Source organism: Rana temporaria, chromosome 2 (assembly GCF_905171775.1).
Source record: "Rana temporaria chromosome 2, aRanTem1.1, whole genome shotgun sequence".
In the NCBI taxonomy this organism is placed as follows: domain Eukaryota; kingdom Metazoa; phylum Chordata; class Amphibia; order Anura; family Ranidae; genus Rana; species Rana temporaria.
This window is the reverse complement of record NC_053490.1, coordinates 141,819,788-141,837,545: the sequence shown is the minus strand read 5'-3', so window position 1 is coordinate 141,837,545 and position 17,758 is coordinate 141,819,788. Positions and strand designations below refer to the sequence as shown.

The following is a 17,758-nucleotide window of genomic DNA, read 5'->3' as shown; positions in this document are numbered from 1 at the left end:
GAAGAGGAGCCTCCAGGCTGCTCTGTGCAAAAAAAAACATTTCACAGAGCAGGGAAGTATAACATGTTTGTTATTATTTTTTTTTTTTTTAAACAAGACTTTGATCTGTGCGTCTCGGACAGCCGACTATGTTGTTGAATCCCATAGTGCAGTTCTGTCACCCGCTGGTGTTCACAATTCAAGGGTGTTGTCAGAGAGTTCACAACTGCCAGCTGCAAGAGAAAGAGGACAGAGCAGAAGCTTTGCAGCAATGTGACCACATAGAAAAAGTGTGTTTACAGTAAATCTAGTAGAACATGTCTGCAATGAGGAAGCAACAATTAAAGCTGAATATCACAATTTGTATTCTGTACGTTGGTCCAACTTGGTACGGTGTAATTTTACTGTATATATTAGGGATGCACCGATATATCGGTGGCCGATACATATCGGCCGAAAACAGCTGTTTTGGCGACATGCCGAAACAGCTTAAAAATTGCCTATATGGGCATCGGGTGCCTGTAAAAATGATGGCCGCTGGGCTGTCACGGCTTCGTCCTCTGCCTCTGCCTATGGCGAGTGTCACTGCCAAAGTGTCCCTCCTGAGTCCTCCTGACTTGATCGGCTATTCAAAAATGGTGCCGGGTGGGACCATTACGTATCTGTGCATGCGCCGCCCGGCCGAGCGGATACAAGCTTTCCCGAGTGTAGGTGTGATGTAATCGTGGCCCCGGCCATTCAAACAGCCGGAGCCTGGGAACCCGGAAGGACTGGGTGAAGAAGCACGAGGGAGCCGTGTAGTGTTGCCAACTGCCAGTATTTTTACTGGCAGCCAGTAAAAAATGGACACTTTTCTTCTGCCAGTAAATGCCCGTAAGAGGAAAAGGTTGCCAGTAAAAAATATGTCTGTGAAGCTCAGCTCGAAACTGTGCATATGCAGCTTGGGTCCGAAGCCGGCTGAGACCACCCAAGTGCCTGCTACAGTGTGTTCGGGTGGTGCCTGGAGGGGGCGGATCTGGTGGAGGCGGTTTCTGTGTTTTTTGGACTGTAGTGCACTAAAGGGACCACCTGGCATGGAGAGAGACTGTCACTGTGACTCAGAAGGGGACGTGTCATGTTGGTGAGGTGCCAGCATCTAGCCGGATTCATAAAGACTTACGCCGGCGTATATAATGATACGCCGCGTAAGTCCACGGATGCGCCGTCGTATCTATGCACCTAATTCACAGTACAAGATACGCCTGAATTTTGGCTTCCTACGACCAACGTAAGTCTCCTACGCCGTTGTATCTTGGGTGCATATTTACGCTGGCCGCTAGGGGCGCTTCCATTGATTTACGCGTCGAATATGTAAATGAGCGATATATGCCGATTCACGAGCGTACTTGCGCCCGTCGCAGTAAGCTACGCCGTTTACGTAAGGCGTACGTCCGGCGTAAAGATAAAACACCTCTATAGGTGGCGCAACCCATGCAAAGGTATGGACGTCAGAACAGCCGTCGTATTTTACATCATTTATGTAAGTCGTACGTGAATGGGGCTGGGCGTAGGTTATGTTCACGTCGAACGCATTGAGCCGTCGTATCTTAGGGAGTATATGCGACGTGATTCTGAGCATGCGCGCACATGCACCGTTCGTTCGGGAATTCATTTACATGGGGTCACGGCTAATTTTAATAAAACACGCCCACTACCTTCCTAATTTGAATTAGGTGGGCTTACGCCGGCCCATTTACGCTACGCCGACGTAACTTAGGGAGCAAGTGCTTTGTGAATACTGGCCTTGCCTCTCTATGTTACGTCGGCGTAGCGCATATGAGATGCGCTACGCCCGCTCAAACATATGCCGCTGTCTGTGAATCTGGCTAATCATCTGTGCTGCTGCACATTGCTGTCAGTGTCATTGTGAGAGTCAATTTCATGAGTGCATCGCCCATTCATGTATTGTCCTGTCCCTTAGCTACTTACTATATTGAAAATAAAATAGGAAATATGCTTTTTGCCTTAATATCACATTGCTAATTGCATATTGTAATTATTTGTAGCCTAAACATTGGAATTTTCACTTAAAACTGTATTTTGGAACTGCCAATAAAAATGTGGTGTTGCCAGTAAACTTTGGGTGTTGTGTCAGTAAATTTCAATCTGGTAGGTTGGCAACACTGGAGCTGTGACAGCGTAGGTAAGTCATGTGTAGGTAAGTCTGTCATAATGTGCTAGTATGCCATGCATGCTTGTACATAATGTTGTACATCTGCATGTTTTTTTTATTTATGTGGCGTTTTACTACCGCTTTAAGCCCTGAAGCCAGGGAGTATGCAGTGTGGCGACATGGCAGGTAATGGTGTGGAAGGATATCTGATGACTGAGCTCCTGGGAGCGCGCTCAGCTGATTGTCACCCAGCACAGGAGATCGGGAGCGCGCACAGCGAACGCTGGGCATGCGCAGTAAGAGCTTTGACTCTCGGGAAGGGGATACAGGGGATGCCGAGTTTCAGGTGAGCGCCTATCCTCTGACTCCTCCCACCCCGGTCGCCCAGCAGCGCCCTCCCCCTCTCCGCTGAGACTCAGGCAGCACAACAAAGACAGCCGGAGCCGTGCACAGCCGCTCCTCACACACTGGGCAAACATGGTGAAACTCGCATTTAATTCGTCTCTGGCGCAGAAGGACGCCAAGAAGGATGACGAGAACAGCGAGGTGCTGATAATTACCGACAACAAGGTAAGAGAGGACGGGGCGCCTCCCTGCACCCCTTCCATTACCTGACCGCCCGCTAGGGGGCTCCACCCATAGGGGGACAGGTGACGTCCTCAGGGGCCCCGGGTGTGTGACATGTCCGCTCCTGGTATAAAATGCTCTGTCATCATTAGAGTGGGTGTAATCAGGACCCCCGTATATGTGATCACCTCAGGGTACCTCTCCTACCTGGGCGCCACGTCCCCCCCCATTCAGATCCCCCAATATCGCCGCCATAGACGGCGTCGGAGCGGTAGGTGAGGAGGATGGGAAGATCCAGGAAGAGCCGTGCAGTAAAATGGAGGAAGCTGTGTGATCAGCAGTCAGCCCAGAGATAAGCTCTAGAAAATGGCTGACAGGGGAGAGCTCAGGCTGCATGGAGGAGGATCTGTGTGTTCATACCTGATCTCCCCCCCCCCCCCCCTGTGTCCTCATCCTCTACACTCACCTACAGGGGGGACCCATCCATGGTGGGGGCGATGAGTGTCCCATGGTGGAACCATTTCTTTTCCTGCCCTTGCATCTATCTATAGTCACCCTAAATGTTTACAAGGATGCAAATAATACCATTGATCCGCTACAGCTGTGTTTCTTTTCCAGCACAACTGATCCACTTGGGTCCATGAAGACCTGTGCGTTGCGTTTGTGTCGCTCATTCCATGTCCAGGTTGATTGTTTTGTTGACTCAGATATCAGTTGCTCAGGAAAAGCCGACGTCTAAGCCCAGCTTCCCCCCTCCGCGTTGTGTGCGGGTGCCTTTGCACAGCATCCAATTTGTTTGGTCCATTATACCTGCAGGGAAAAGGTAACCAAACCTTTATGTTACAAAATCCTGCCGCACAGAGACGCGCGGTGCTGCGGCACCATGTGGTTTCCCCACACCCAAAAACACGCTGCATGTTCCAATAAGTGGGGTTCCCTGTGCATCTGCTAAAGAGTACATTTTGTCTGCAGGTCAGGAACAGGCATGATCCGCATATGTATGAAAAACACCTAACTGAGCTCTGCTCCCCCGCGCTGCCACATTTGGGTAGGGGGGGGGAGTGGGTACCTGGTTTTGACAGTTTGCCGCCCACTACTCATGCCACCAGGCCATTCTCAAAGCACAGCGCACTTTGCGCAGCAGGGAGCTGCTTGTGAAGCCCCAAGGTTTTGCTGCAAGTTTCCCCTACAAGAAATGACGGCGGCAGCACCCGAGAGCCCATTGAATCATTGGCTTGGGGTGACGACATCGCTGGACAGGTGAGTGTCCTAATATTAAAAGTCAGCAGCTACAGTTTTTGTAGTTGCTGACTTTTATTTTTTTTAAAGAATCCTTGAGCTCCGCCTTTACGTTTCCATCTATCCTGTGTGTATATGTGTGTGTGTGTGTGTGTGTGTGTGTGTGTGTATGTATATGTATATATGTATATGTGTATATGTATATGTATATGTATATGTATATATATATATATATATATGTATATGTATATGTATATGTGTGTATATATATATAATCACATTTAAAAAAAAGTCTACTTACTATTTTTAGTCTGGTCTTGTGATCCCACAGCTCTCGCTCACCTATGTCAGTAAGCGGCTGCTGCAGGGGAGAAGAGGGATATATTGTGGATAACCTCACTGCTCTCAGAATTCCCAACCCTTGAGAGGTTCCTGAGCCAGAGGTGCAGGGTCACATGATCAGAGCAGATTAGAAATAGGAACACACACACACACCTTTTCTCAAGTTCCATTTTATTAGGTGATAAACATGCCATGGTGTACAACAAGATTATCACATAGGGAGATATTTAAAGATATACAGTAAACCCAGATTTAAAGCGAGAGTTCACCCGAAAAACAATTTTTAACATTAGATTGAGGCTCATTTTGTGAAGGGGAATCAGGGTTTTTTTTTTTTTTTTTTTTGTAAATCGAAGCAGTACTTACCGTTTTAGAGAGCGATCTTCTCCGCCGCTTCCGGGTATGGGCTGCGGGACTGGGCGTTCCTACTTGATTGACAGGCTTCCGACGGTCGCATACATCGCGTCACGAGTAGCCGAAAGAAGCCGAACGTCGGTGCGGCTCTATACGGCACCTGCGCACCGACGTTCGGCTACTTTCGGAAAATCGTGACGCGATGTATGCGACCGTGGGAAGCCTCTCGGAAGACTGTCAAATAGGAACGCCCAGTCCCGCATCCCATACCCGGAACCGGCGGAGGAGATCTCTCTCTAAAACGGTAAGTACTGCTTCGATTTAAAAAAAAACACCTGATTCCCCTAGACAAAATGAGCCTCAATCTAATGTTAATAATTAAGTTTTTGGGTGAACCTCCACTTTAAGCTTCTCAGCAAGTAGTCCATTTTTGGAGAGGGAACCTTTTGAGGAGGAGTTAGACTTGGACTCTTTTCAGTTGCATTGTATGGTGTTTGGCAACTACAGTAAAACCTTGGTTTGCGAGCATAATTAGTTCCAAAAACATGCTTGTAATCCAAAGCACTTGTATATCAAAGCATTTTTTACAGGGTATAAAAGAGAAGAGGCGCACCTCTAAGTGTAGCAATAAGTTGCTAAATGTTGTACCTTCATTACATGTAACCATATTATTGCTACACTTAGGGGCTCCTCTCTCTTCTTCTTTTTTTTTTTTTTTCTTTTTTTATACTTAGTTGTGATGTGGCGCTACTCTTATATCACGACATCGCTTGTATATCAAGGCAAAATTTATTAAAACATTTTGCTTGTCTTGCAAAACGCTCTTAAACCAAGTTACTCTCAAACCAAGGTTTTACTGTATAAGGCTTCATACCCACAGCCTCATTGGCCCATAAATGTGTTGGCCTATTTTGATGCTACATACAGCTGCCCTTAGACATGAATGGGTAAAGGTTGCTGCATGCAGCTATTCTCCGCTATAAGCTGTAAAACCGATGGCCTTTTCTACATGCCTGGTACACACATTCAGTTTTGTTTAACCAGCCGGATGTAGAAATTGCTGTACTAACTAAGCAATGTTAGTGCAGCGATCTTTGAAGCTGTGCCTTTTATGTTCTGACGGGCAATCTCTGCTGAACCAGACGATATTTGGACCATGTGTCTATATTGTACCTGAGGGGCCATTGTGGCCATTACTGAAGGAGCACTACTACTACAGAGGCTTCCAGCTCCCCAATCTTCTGGGTCCTGGCCCGTTCATAGAATGCCGTGTGTATGTGTGTGTATGTATATGTGTGTGTATATATATATATATATTCTCAATTATACAAGTACAGAGCATTCTGTGTGACTGGTTGAGGTGGAAGGGCAGTGACATTCTATGAATGGTTGTGCAGAATGTTTAATAGCAGTAGTTCAAGCAAGTGACCCCCCATGTACAATGGGGCAGAGTTTGGAAAATGGCGGTGATAACTTTAATAGCACGGACTACTTCCCCAGCGGTTCATCAGGTATGACATGGACACTTGGGATGAATCTGGAACAATGTAATTATGCGATCAGGATAGGATCATACCCGGAGTTCAGTATTTTAGCACACTAAGCCCCAGCGAAAGTTCTGTTTTCTCCAGACATATCTGGTACATGCTATGCAAAACTGTCTGCAGAATTTAATGCAAATAATGCTTTGCCTATGAGCCATCAACGGCGAGCACGGCATCCAAATAAAAAAACCAAGCCACTTTCCATGTGTCAGATCACAGTACAAGGTTCTCTTGTCACATGACAGCTCTGATTTCATGGATAAGTACTATGGCTCATTACACTGCCTTCTGTTCTCCCACACGACCTGCTGTACCACGACCTGCTGAACCACGTACATGTACTGACCAAGTCATCAGCCAACTACACCATGTCAATAAGAAAAGGATGGGGGGGGGGCTCTGGTCAACTGTCAAGCAGGATGCAGAAGCAGGCCCATATAAAAAAACATTAACCCCTTCTGTGCAATTGACAGTTTTGGTCTCTACAGCTGCAGCAGTCCTACACATGTAAGAACTAGAAGGCGGGAGACCATTCTTCCATCTCAGAATAGTGGCTTTCCTTTGTGCGCTGTGCGTTGGCGGTGATGGGTTAGGCACAGGCAGAGCGCGTTTCCCGCTAACCCCCAATTTGTTTATAGCAGGGTGGGCACAGACGAGATATATTTCTGGTGGAGGAGATGAGCTAATCTGCATGTAGAGTCAGAATTGTTCTTGGGTTATATTTAGCATTCTAAACCGCTGTGCCAGTAAAGATCATATCAGTCTTGTCTTACATTATTGTGGTTTACAACTGAAAATGTAACATTTTGTCTTGTGCATGTTCTTATGTTTCTCAATAGTTATGTGGCAGTGCGTTTTTTTTTTTATTTAGATTTCCTCACTTGAATTATTTAGTATAATCTGATCCTTTTAAAATGAGTCAGCCACTTTAATGTAGATTTGTAATTTTGGCATGAGGTTGGGAAAACCTGCTGAAATCAGGCTTTCTAGTCTACATGATAACATATTCCATTAGAGCTGAGAGCTTGTAAGCAGTTCCAGTGGAGTGGGGCTCATTCACATTGTGATCTGTATAGTGTGAATTGTTTATGCAGCTGAAGACTAGAGCTGCATGCAGGCAGCCTATGTTTCCCTGTGGGGACACAACCACTCATCCTAATGTGTGCAGAATATACATCCCGTGTCTCTTTTAGACTTTATCATTTTCAAATTGGGGTTTCTTGCTTTTGGGTGCAGTCCTTATGCCGGAAAAATACCGATTTTTGGAGTGATCGTACGATAATCTGACCGATGGTACAGAGCTTTCGAGAGCCGATTAGGACAGTTTACCTGATATTATTCCTTTGGACATGCACAATTTCATTTTATTTTTTTTCTGTATGATTGATAATCCAGGGCTCGACAAATCCCGGTCGCCAGGGCGACTAAAAAAATAGTGTCCTGGCGACTTGGCTTGTGAGCTGGCGCCATCTGGTGGTGGCCGTTGGTATTACAAGTTAAGCATTACAAGTTAAACAGCAATTCTAATGTCATTTTTCACTATATTCACTGCCATCTTCTTCCCTCTAATTAGAACCCCCAAACATTATATATATTTTTTATACTAACACCCTAGAGAATAAAATGGCGATCGTTGCAATACTTTCTGTCACGCCGTATTTGCGCAGCGGTCTTGCAATCGCACTTTTTTGGGAAAAACTTACACATTTTTTAATAAAAATAAGAAAACAGTAAAGTTATCCCCGTTTTTTTTTAATATTATGAAATATAATGTTATGCCGAGTAAATTCATACCCAACATGTCACGCTTCAAAATTGCGTCCGCTTGTGGAATGCCGACAAACTTTTACCCTTTAAAATGTTCATAGGCGACGTTTAAAAAAATCTACAGGTTGCATGTTTTGAGTTAGAGGAGGTCTAGAGCTAGAATTATTGCTCTCGCTCTACCAATCGCGGCAATATCTCACATGTGTGGTTTGAACACCGTTTACATATGCGGGCGCTGCTCACGTATGTGTTCGCTTCTGTGCGCAAGCTCATCGGGACGGGGTGCGTTTTCTGGCTCCTAACTTTTTTAGCTGGCTCCTAGATTCCAAGCAAATTTGTCAAACCCTGTGTTAATCAAATTATTTTTGTTTAATTAGTACAGCTGTCGTTCGAAAATGCAGTACAGCACATGACATCAATTCCGAAAATTTTATTCTGTTGTATGCGAGTTTTCATGACTTTAGTAAACTGATCAGATGTGATCTGAGATTAGCATGAAGGAAAAAAACGGAGAATCATTCATCCGATAATCTTAGCGTGTTCTGGGCATTACTCTAAGTCAACCGTCTTAGAGTTCTGCCAGCTTCTTTCGGTTCAGTAGAAGTGATAATTGCAGAATGCTGTCTGTTTGATCTACTGAAAAGGTGAGAACATCTTGCATAAGGTGAAAGTAGGAATCTCCCATAAGACGTTGCCTGAGTTCAATGAAATGAACATGAAAATTACCCCCCCCCCCCCCCCAAAAAAAAATAATAATTTAGCTACGCACCTACAGATACTGTAGCTGCTGACTTTTTTTTTTTTACCTGTCCGGGGATCCAGCGATTTCCTCACCCAAGCTGATTCTTTAATCTGCTTCATGTGTTGGCGTCAGCATCTGAAGTATGGTAAAGGAAATGGGAAGTGGAGACTTGTTTTCCTACTGTACATGCACGAAACGCTGCGCCTTGTGAATGGTCCCATATTCTTCTGGGACCTGTGATGTGTCCCAGAAGACTGAGGGTAAGGTATGGGGATTGCATACTTCCAGCTCAGATCGAAGTGGTAGCATGTACATGTCACGAGTTGCCGAAAGAAGCCGAACGTCGGTGCGCAGGCGCCGTATAGAGCCGACTCGCAGTCTGGCTTCTTTCGGCAACTCGTGACGCGCTGTATGCGCCGGTCAGAAGCATGCCAATCAATTAGGAACGCCCAGTCCCGCAGATTATACCCGGAACATTTTTATATATGTGTGTATATGTATGTACGGTAAGGATTTAAAAAAAAAAAAATGGCGTAATGTCCTTATCATAACTCGCCTGAATGTAATGTTAAAACATATTTATTGGGTGAACCCCCGCTTTAAGCTAAAGCACACATGCATGTGTCTACATGTATATGACCCTGGCACATTGATCTCCCTGCCAGCATAGTGAAAGAAGGGCATAAACGCTTCTCTTATGGCAGAGACAGTAAGAGGGAGATCTTCCCCATGTTCCTACTGCTATACAGAGTGATAACACTAATGTGCATGGGGTGATTAGGGTGTGCCTGGGCACACCCTGTGCGCACGCCTATGCTCTTGCCCCTTTCACAATCCAGAGCACCAGTGAGCGGTGGAGAGGTCCTCTGCTCACTGAAACAAAAGGGGCCAGGCTGAATGATCTAGCAGGACTTAACTTTCTGACTATAGTTCCACTTTAAGGTAAAAAAACTTAATAGCTCTACTCCCCCTTCCCTCTTAAACATTTACCTGAGCCCAATCGTGATTCAACACAGTGTCTGTTTGCAGCAGTATTTCTCCCACTCTTTTCTCACAGGAGACTGCAGCAGCCACTGGCTCCTGCTGCTATTAATCAAATCCAATGAGAATGCAAGGTGGTTTCATAGGAGGCAGGTTGGTGACCTTATGCACTCCACCTTTAAACACCGTGGGCTAGATTCACATAGATTAGCGGATCTTTAGATCTGCGTAATCTATGTGATTTACGATCCGCCGGTGCAATTTAGCGAGGCTAGTGCAGTATTCACAAAGCACTTGCCTCGAAAATTGCACCGTCGGATCCTAACTCCCCCGGGCAGAATTCAAATTCAGCGGCTAGGGGGAGTGTACAATTTAAATCGGGCGCGTTCCGGCGCCTATTTATCTGCGCATGCGCCGCCGGCGAAATTTCCCAGTGCGCATGCTCCAAATGACGTCGCTAGGACGTCATTGTTTTCAGCGGCAACGTCAATTGCGGCCATCCGTATTCCAGACCGACTTACGCAAACGACGTAAAAATTTGAAACTCGGCGCGGGAACGACGGCCATACTTAACATTAGCTACCCCTCATATAGCAGGGGTAACTATCCGCCGGAAAAAGCTGAACACAAACGACGTAAAAAAAAAGCGATGGGCGTTCGTTTCTGAATCTGCGGTTCTCATTTGCATATCCGACGCGTAAAAGACCGAGGCGACACCTAGCGGCCGGCGGGAGATTGCAGCCTAAGATCCGACGGTGTAAGTCACTTACACCAGTCGGATCTAAGGGAGATCTATGCGGAACTGATTCTTAGGAAATCAGTCGCATAGATCCGACCGGCTGGACTCGGAGATACGACGGCGGATCAGGAGATCCGCCGTCGTATATCTTTGTGAATCTGGCCCCTTGTGTGTTTTTTTTTTTTTTTTTTTTTTTTTATTAAAAGTCTCCAAATGGTGTTAGTGTTGAGTGACCACCTGTGGTTACTATGCAGAATTGCAACCACTCTGAACTGTACATGCTACTACTGTAGTAGTGGCAACTATTTCAGTGATTTTTCAGCTTACACAGGGATCAGTCGGGTATGAGAGATGCATACTTGCGTTCGGTCCAAGTTGGAACGATGTAACTATGCAAAAACAAGAGAACAAAAGTAATTTCGCTGGCCTAGACCCATCAGGTTTTACTTCTATTTATCATTTTTTATTTACCTGAGTAGAAGATACTCAGCTATTATGGCAAATGTTGTAGTTATTATATTCTTGCTCAAAGAGTGATATGTGTGTGTGTTGTGTTTTTTTTTTTTTTTTTTTTTTTTTTTTTTAACAGCAACTACTAATATTGCTATAAACCGAAAATCTGGAAATAAAAATTTGGTTAAAATAAAAATGGGCTATTGCATATATAAAACTGCTTTGTATAAAAGCAAAGCAAAATTGACTGGTATGTTTGGCCACTTTTTTTGTATTTAAAAAAAATGCATACAGTAAATGCTCAAAACGTGCTAAAATAGCAAGCCACCTCCCAGTAGCTCTCCAATGACTCCATGGTGCTCAAGGGCAAAGCGTGTGTCTTCATGCTCCAGAAAATGTCAGTAAGTAAAGCCATGTACAAGCGATACGATAATCCGATGGGAAATGTGTGATGACAGGCTGTTGTCGGATAATCCGACCGTTTGTATGCTTCATCGGACAATTATTGTCTGCTTTTCTGCAGGCAAATGTTGGATAGCATGCTTTAAAATTGTCTGTCAACAAATGTGGGATTATCCAATCTTGTGTACACAAATTGTCTGACTAAAATGCAAAGTATAAACACGCATGCTCAGAAGCAATGCTCACCATAACACATCATTAGCAGAAGTTACCCAAAGGGTGGTGCTAAAGAGCTGAAAAAACATGTAGTTTTGTGTTTGGCCGACAATTATTTGCCGTTTTGTATGCAATACAAGTTCACGGCCAACGCCCTTCGGATAAAAGTCCTACGATTTGTCTGCAGAAAATCAGATCATGTGTATGAGGCTTAAGGCTCTATTCACACTTGTGCAACTTGTTATGCAACTTTGGAGCGCAGTGCCTCATGACAAGTCGTTCCCTGTGTTTTCTAATGATAACCAAAAAGACTTCAAAATAGTTCATGCACTTCTTTGGTCCGACTTTCATGCAACTTGAGAGCCATAGACTTAAAGAGGTTGTAAAGACAAAAATATTTTCCTCTTAAATTAATGTCTGACAGTAGCTGATAAAGTAAAAAGTAATGTTTTGCATTATAACTAGTTTTATACCTGTTGAAATCGAGCTGTTTTATTCACCTCCAGCACTCCTGAATTATTCTCACTGACTTCCTGGTTTGCGGTGCGCATTCATTCTTACTACATCACAGCCTAATGGGAACTACAGTTCCCATTAGGCTTAGCCTCCATGCCTGTGAGGGATAAGAGAGCATCTTCACGCAGTGCTGTAGTCATAGGGAGGGGGTGAGCACATGCTGCTTTCCACCATGCAAAACGGCTCAGATGCTAGTGGAAAGCAAGAAGAGGAGAGACAGGAAATGGCATTTTCAAACCTGGATTACTGTATTTTGGAGGTCAAAAGGAAAAACGAGGTAAGTGATATTTAAATGCTCTAGCTTACAGCAATCAATTGATCTAATAAAAAATGAACCTTTAGTGTTCCTTTAAGGGAAATCTCCGCAATCGGACACAGATAATGGGGGGGATCTAACGGGTCATAGCTCTCCCTTATTCATTCCAAAATGGAAAAACATTTCTGCCTATAGTTTTAGGTTGGTACTTTAAACGCAAAAGCAAACATTAAAGTTGAGCTCCGGCCACAATTACACTTTTTAAATATAAATACCCCTGTAATACAAAAGCTTAATGTATTCTAGTAAAGTTAGTCTGTAAACTAAGGTCCGTTTTGTTAGGTTGTTACAGCATTTAGAAAGTTTATAAACTATAAATTTACTGTGGCCATCTTAAGTGTGGGCATCATGAAGCCAGACTGTATGCCTTCCTGCATTTCAAATTTCGCACATGCTCAGTGCTGCACAAGCAGTATAATAGGATTCGGTTTCATTTTTCAATTTCTCTCCATTGTGAGAAGTTGCCACCCCCTATCTATGTAAACATCTCCTCCCCTCCTCCCCCTAGTATGTAAAAGGAATATTATTCTAGAGATACCAACATCTGCTGCTAAATGTAAGAGCTTTAAGAATATATACAAATATTATTTTTATAGGATATTTTTACTCAAGTTTGAGTGAGAGAGATACAAACATTACATTTTAATATGACCTATTAATCTTTATATAAATAACATAAAAAAAACACACACACACAACCAAAAAATAGCAAAAAATATAATTTTTTTATTTATAACATTTTACAATATTAAAAAAAAAAAAAAACTTTTTATAATTTACATTACAATGTGGAGAGAGAAGAGCGAGAGATGAAGAGCGCGAGATGAAGGGGTGATTAGATGTGATGCGATTTGATGGGGCGATGCTATGTGATGGGGAAACATTTACTCAATTTTAACGAGTATCTATATAACACAGAGAAATATATATTTCTTGAATAATATTGCTTGTTTTACATGCAGTATATTTAGGGGTTCCTGGAGGGGGAGGAGAGGTTTGCGGGGATGTTGTCTGAAATTCCCATGATACAGCAACGGCCATAGCCGCCGACTATCACTCGGCCCCGCCCTCCGGCGCACTGCGTCATTGGATGTGATTGACGGCAGAGCCAGCCAATGGCTGTGCTGCTTTCAATCCATCCAGTACAGCCAATCAAATCAACAGCCAGGCTGGGAACCGAAGAGGATGACGGGGACGAGCGCAGGACTTTCAAGGGGTCAGGTAAGTAAAACGGGGGCTGGGGGGGACGGTACTGTCAGATGGTTTTTTACTTTAATGCATAGGATGCATTAAGGTGAAAAAACATTTACCTTTTACAACCCCTTTAAGACATGAAACATATATTGGGATACAATGCAAGCGCAAACCATACGTAAGCATTTTGGCCTCACCCAGTCCTTAATCATAGCTAGTTGCACCTTTTAAAAAGTGTTGCACAAATAAAATTACTCCACCTTCTATTTTGTAACAGCAAGCACAAGATTTGAAATGGGATGTTAACAGTCAGTGCCGTAAAAGTGATACATTCTATGCATGAAGATAAACCTGTGTGCAGCAGCCCCCCGCACCCACTAAATACTTACCTGAACCCTATCTCTCTCCAGCAATGTCCACGAGTGTCTCTGGACTCTCCTCCTGATTGCCTGAGTCGCAGCAGTTGCGCCATTGGTTTACACTGCTGTCACTCAGGAGAGACAGAGGACACACGGAGCTGTGACTCTGCTCGGGTGCTGTGGGGGCACTCAACAGGAGGGAGGGGCCAGGAGCAGCGAAGAGGGACCCCAGAAGAGGAGGATCCGGGCTGCTTTGTGCAAATCCACTGCTCAGGGCAGGTAAGTATAACATGTTTTTATTATAAAAAAAAAAAAAGACTTTACAATCACTTTAATATAGACCTCAGGAGCAGACTGCATTAGAAACCATCCCTATATTTCAACAAATAACAAGTATACAAAAATAGACATGTTGGTGTGAATAAAGCGACACCTGGAAGTCCGCTGACATATGGGACTGAAAAGAAAAATGAATTTCTACCAAAGTCTGCAGTGCAGATCACCTCCTTTTAGAACTATAAATGCTTTCATTGCCATGGATAGAGATGTTTCGCATCACCCTTCTGGGCAAACAAAATGTTAACAGGTATTTTTAGCGTGAGATAAATGGAGATGAGAACCATCATTTAAAGTGGACCTGTGTGCAGACTATACACACTAAAGTGGGCATCGGCAACCTGTAGTTTGTGATCTACTATTAGTAGATTGTGGACAAGTGACTGGTAGATATGGGTTTGCTGACCTGCCATTCCAGAGCATCACAGTGCAAGAGAGGGACTACTTGTAATGTTAAAGGTGTAGTAGGGAGCAAGAGCCACATGAGCTGATGCCTCCTCCTGTCCCATGTGGAGTAAAAAAAGGAGAGGTGCTCAAGGTAGTATAGTCTCTAGATCGGGGATATGCAATTAGTGGACCTCCAGCTGTTGCAGAACTACAATTCCCATGAGGCATAGCAAGACTCTGACAGCCACAAGCATGACACCAGAGTCAGAAGCATGATGGGACTTGTAGTTTTGCAACAGCTGGAGGTCCGCTAATTGCATATCCCTGCTCTAGATGAAAGCGGTGAGATAAAACCTCTTCACAGTCCACCAATCACCAGAATGTCACCACGTGCAAACAGGAAACCCCTCTTGGGTATGCACTTACCACAATGATAAGTAAAACAAGCCTTCAAAAATCAGCTCATATCCTTCTTGTCACTAGAATCTCCACACGCTGTATAAAGGATGGGGTCTCATGTAACACCTCATGTAAACAATAACAGAATGCTCCACATAGCGTAATACTGTTTATATATTTTATTGCTTCTCCCAGTGCCCCCTTCTCAATATATACGTACACAATATAAATAAAATGACAGCAGAAATGCGGGGTGCATGGATGCTAAACAGAGGTGTAATTACCGGTACCGCCAGCTGTGAATGCCGAACACTTCCGGGGATGCCTCCGTGAGACGCAAGCCGTCACTGTCTGTTTAGAGCGATGAGATCACTGCCCTGACGTTTCGTCCCTGTCGGACTTCCTCAAAAGGCGTGGTCTCATCACGTCCTACGTTACAATAAATGTGGTGTAGCCCGTCCCTCCTCCTGGCCTGTAACCAATCGTTTGAGCCGGCTCAAACACGTACCGCCCATCTGCTCCACAGCAGATGAGAGCCGCATCGAGTGCAGGGATAGGTGCATCGCAGCCAATCAGCATTAAGAAAACTCGGGAGTGTCAATCCGGCTCATAGTTCAATTTAAACCATAAAATTTGTGTGAACAGCGCGGGTGCACCGTATGATGACCTCTTCAGATGCTCTGCAGCCAGTCGTTAAAAAATAACATAATAGTACAACGTAAGTATACCATCAAGGCAACCCTTAATAAAATATGTACAACCGCACAATGAGTGTAATTTATACATTATTGAGTTTAAAATTCCAGAGAATAATCTGCATTCAACACTTCTGATTAAAACAATCCAGATGTGGAATACAAAAAAACTCCAATATAGTCAGTACAAATGGCCATATCTCCGGGGGAAATGTATAAAATCCTTTCTATCAATAGAGATAAAAATACAAATTCTGATTTGTGTCAGGTATAGAATCGTGAATAAACTAATGTTACTCTGATGCCATCTACTGGCCACCCAAAAGAATAATTGTAATTTAGAATTAAAACTTAAAGGGTCACTAAAGGAAATTATTTTATTTTTTTAACTAAATAGCTTCCTTTACCTTACTGCAGTCCTGGTTTCATGTCCTCATTGTTCGTTTTTGCTTTGATGTTGCTGTAATTCCTCTCTGTTCTGGACACTTCCTGGTTGTCTGTTTCCTGATCACCACAGTACTGGGAGATTTCTCACTGTGGTGACTAATCAAGGAGGTGTGATTAAAACCCCTCAGCACCAATTCAGTTTCGTTTTGCAAAACCTTCACTGCCCTCTATTGGCTCTGAGTCTCTGTACATCAGAGAACCAGGAAACAACAGCAAAAACGAAACTAAACTGCAGATACATTATATGATTGTTTTTTATCTATTTTTAATTTTTAAAGGGAATCGGTTAACTATTATGTCTCTACCCTGTAAACAGTCATTTCAGCTAAACATTTTTTTCCCTTTAGTGACCCTTTAAATGTTAAAAGAGCCCCAATTAGCAAACATGGTTTCTGCTATTGATTAGGCATTCAACCTTGGGTATGAAAATCTTCCAATATGGATGGTGATATTCAGATGGGTTTTAAAATGCAGATAAGGAACCACTCATGCTGCTTAACACGCTAATGTAAAATATATATCTATATCTATCTATCCTAAAAGGTGATAATATATCATAAAAATAATAGTGCTAATCATAAGATTCCACTATAGAGTGGGCTAGATACTAATAATAATACCCATATGTTAATAAACTGCCAGAGGAAGAACTAAAAACCATAATAATATAGTCGAATGATTGAGGCTGGGTTCACACTACTACACTACTTTCATCCTACTTTGCTCTGCTACATTGGTCCTACATTTATCCTACATTGGTCCTACATCCATCCTACTTTCATGAACAGGATACTACTTTGGTCCGACTTCAATAATATTCAATGGGCCTGAAGTAGGATCAATGTAGGACCAAAAGTAGTACAGGGAGCATTTTCAAAGTCGGACCGACTTGTGTAGGACGCTACAAGACACTCTCATAGGGAAACATTGAACACAGAGCAAAGTAGGATGAAAGTAGTGTAGTAGTGTGAACCCAGCCTAAGTGTCACTAATGAAGCAATTTATATCTAGCTCGACATTGAGGCCCCTGGGTGTTAAAAACATTTGTCAAAAAAATCCATTGGGTCTCGCGCTTGGATAACTCGCGCACAAGGTGAGAACCCCTCCAATGGGGTTCCAAATGTTCAACCCCCCAGAATTCCAGGCCAGTTGGGTCCTGATTGTGTTTCAGTTTAAAGTGTAAGGACACATTGTGATCTTTATATCCAATTCTGATATTGGCGATATGTTTCGGCTATCCGCACCTTCAGCTTTCTTTTGGTTCGTCCTATGTATAATAGCCCACAAGGGCATTTTAGAGCATAGACCACATATGTGCTATTGCAGGTGATAAATTGCTTGATGACAAAATTCTTATCACCTGCAATAGTACATATGTGGTCTATGCTCTAAAATGCCAAGATTGGCGTCTTGTGATATTGATCGTTACTATGTGTGTGCCCTACTTCATTGAGAGCTACTTGTTCAGTCTGGCGATTTTTAATCCCTAGCTGTTTTAGAAGCTCTAGGCTAATAAGATGACTTCCAGCAGGTGGTTAAATATCTCATTGGCAAGATTAACCCATCAAGCTTAAACCTTGAGTAGCGTTTGTTTGGATGGACAGTACTGAGAGAGGAGAGGATGTTTTGTTT

The 17,758-nt window shown here is 43.5% G+C and overlaps 1 protein-coding gene across 1 annotated transcript in view; it reads left to right on the top strand.

The window, feature by feature from the left end:
- Positions 1–2,512: 2,512 nt before the first annotated feature.
- ITM2B (integral membrane protein 2B) overlaps positions 2,513–17,758 on the top strand; it is a 52,421-nt gene continuing 37,175 nt past the window's right edge. Inside the window, exon 1 of the mRNA XM_040341236.1 lies at positions 2,513–2,701. Within this exon, the coding sequence (XP_040197170.1) occupies positions 2,609–2,701 (93 nt within the window). The 5' untranslated portion in view covers positions 2,513–2,608. The remainder of the gene's footprint in view (positions 2,702–17,758) is intronic.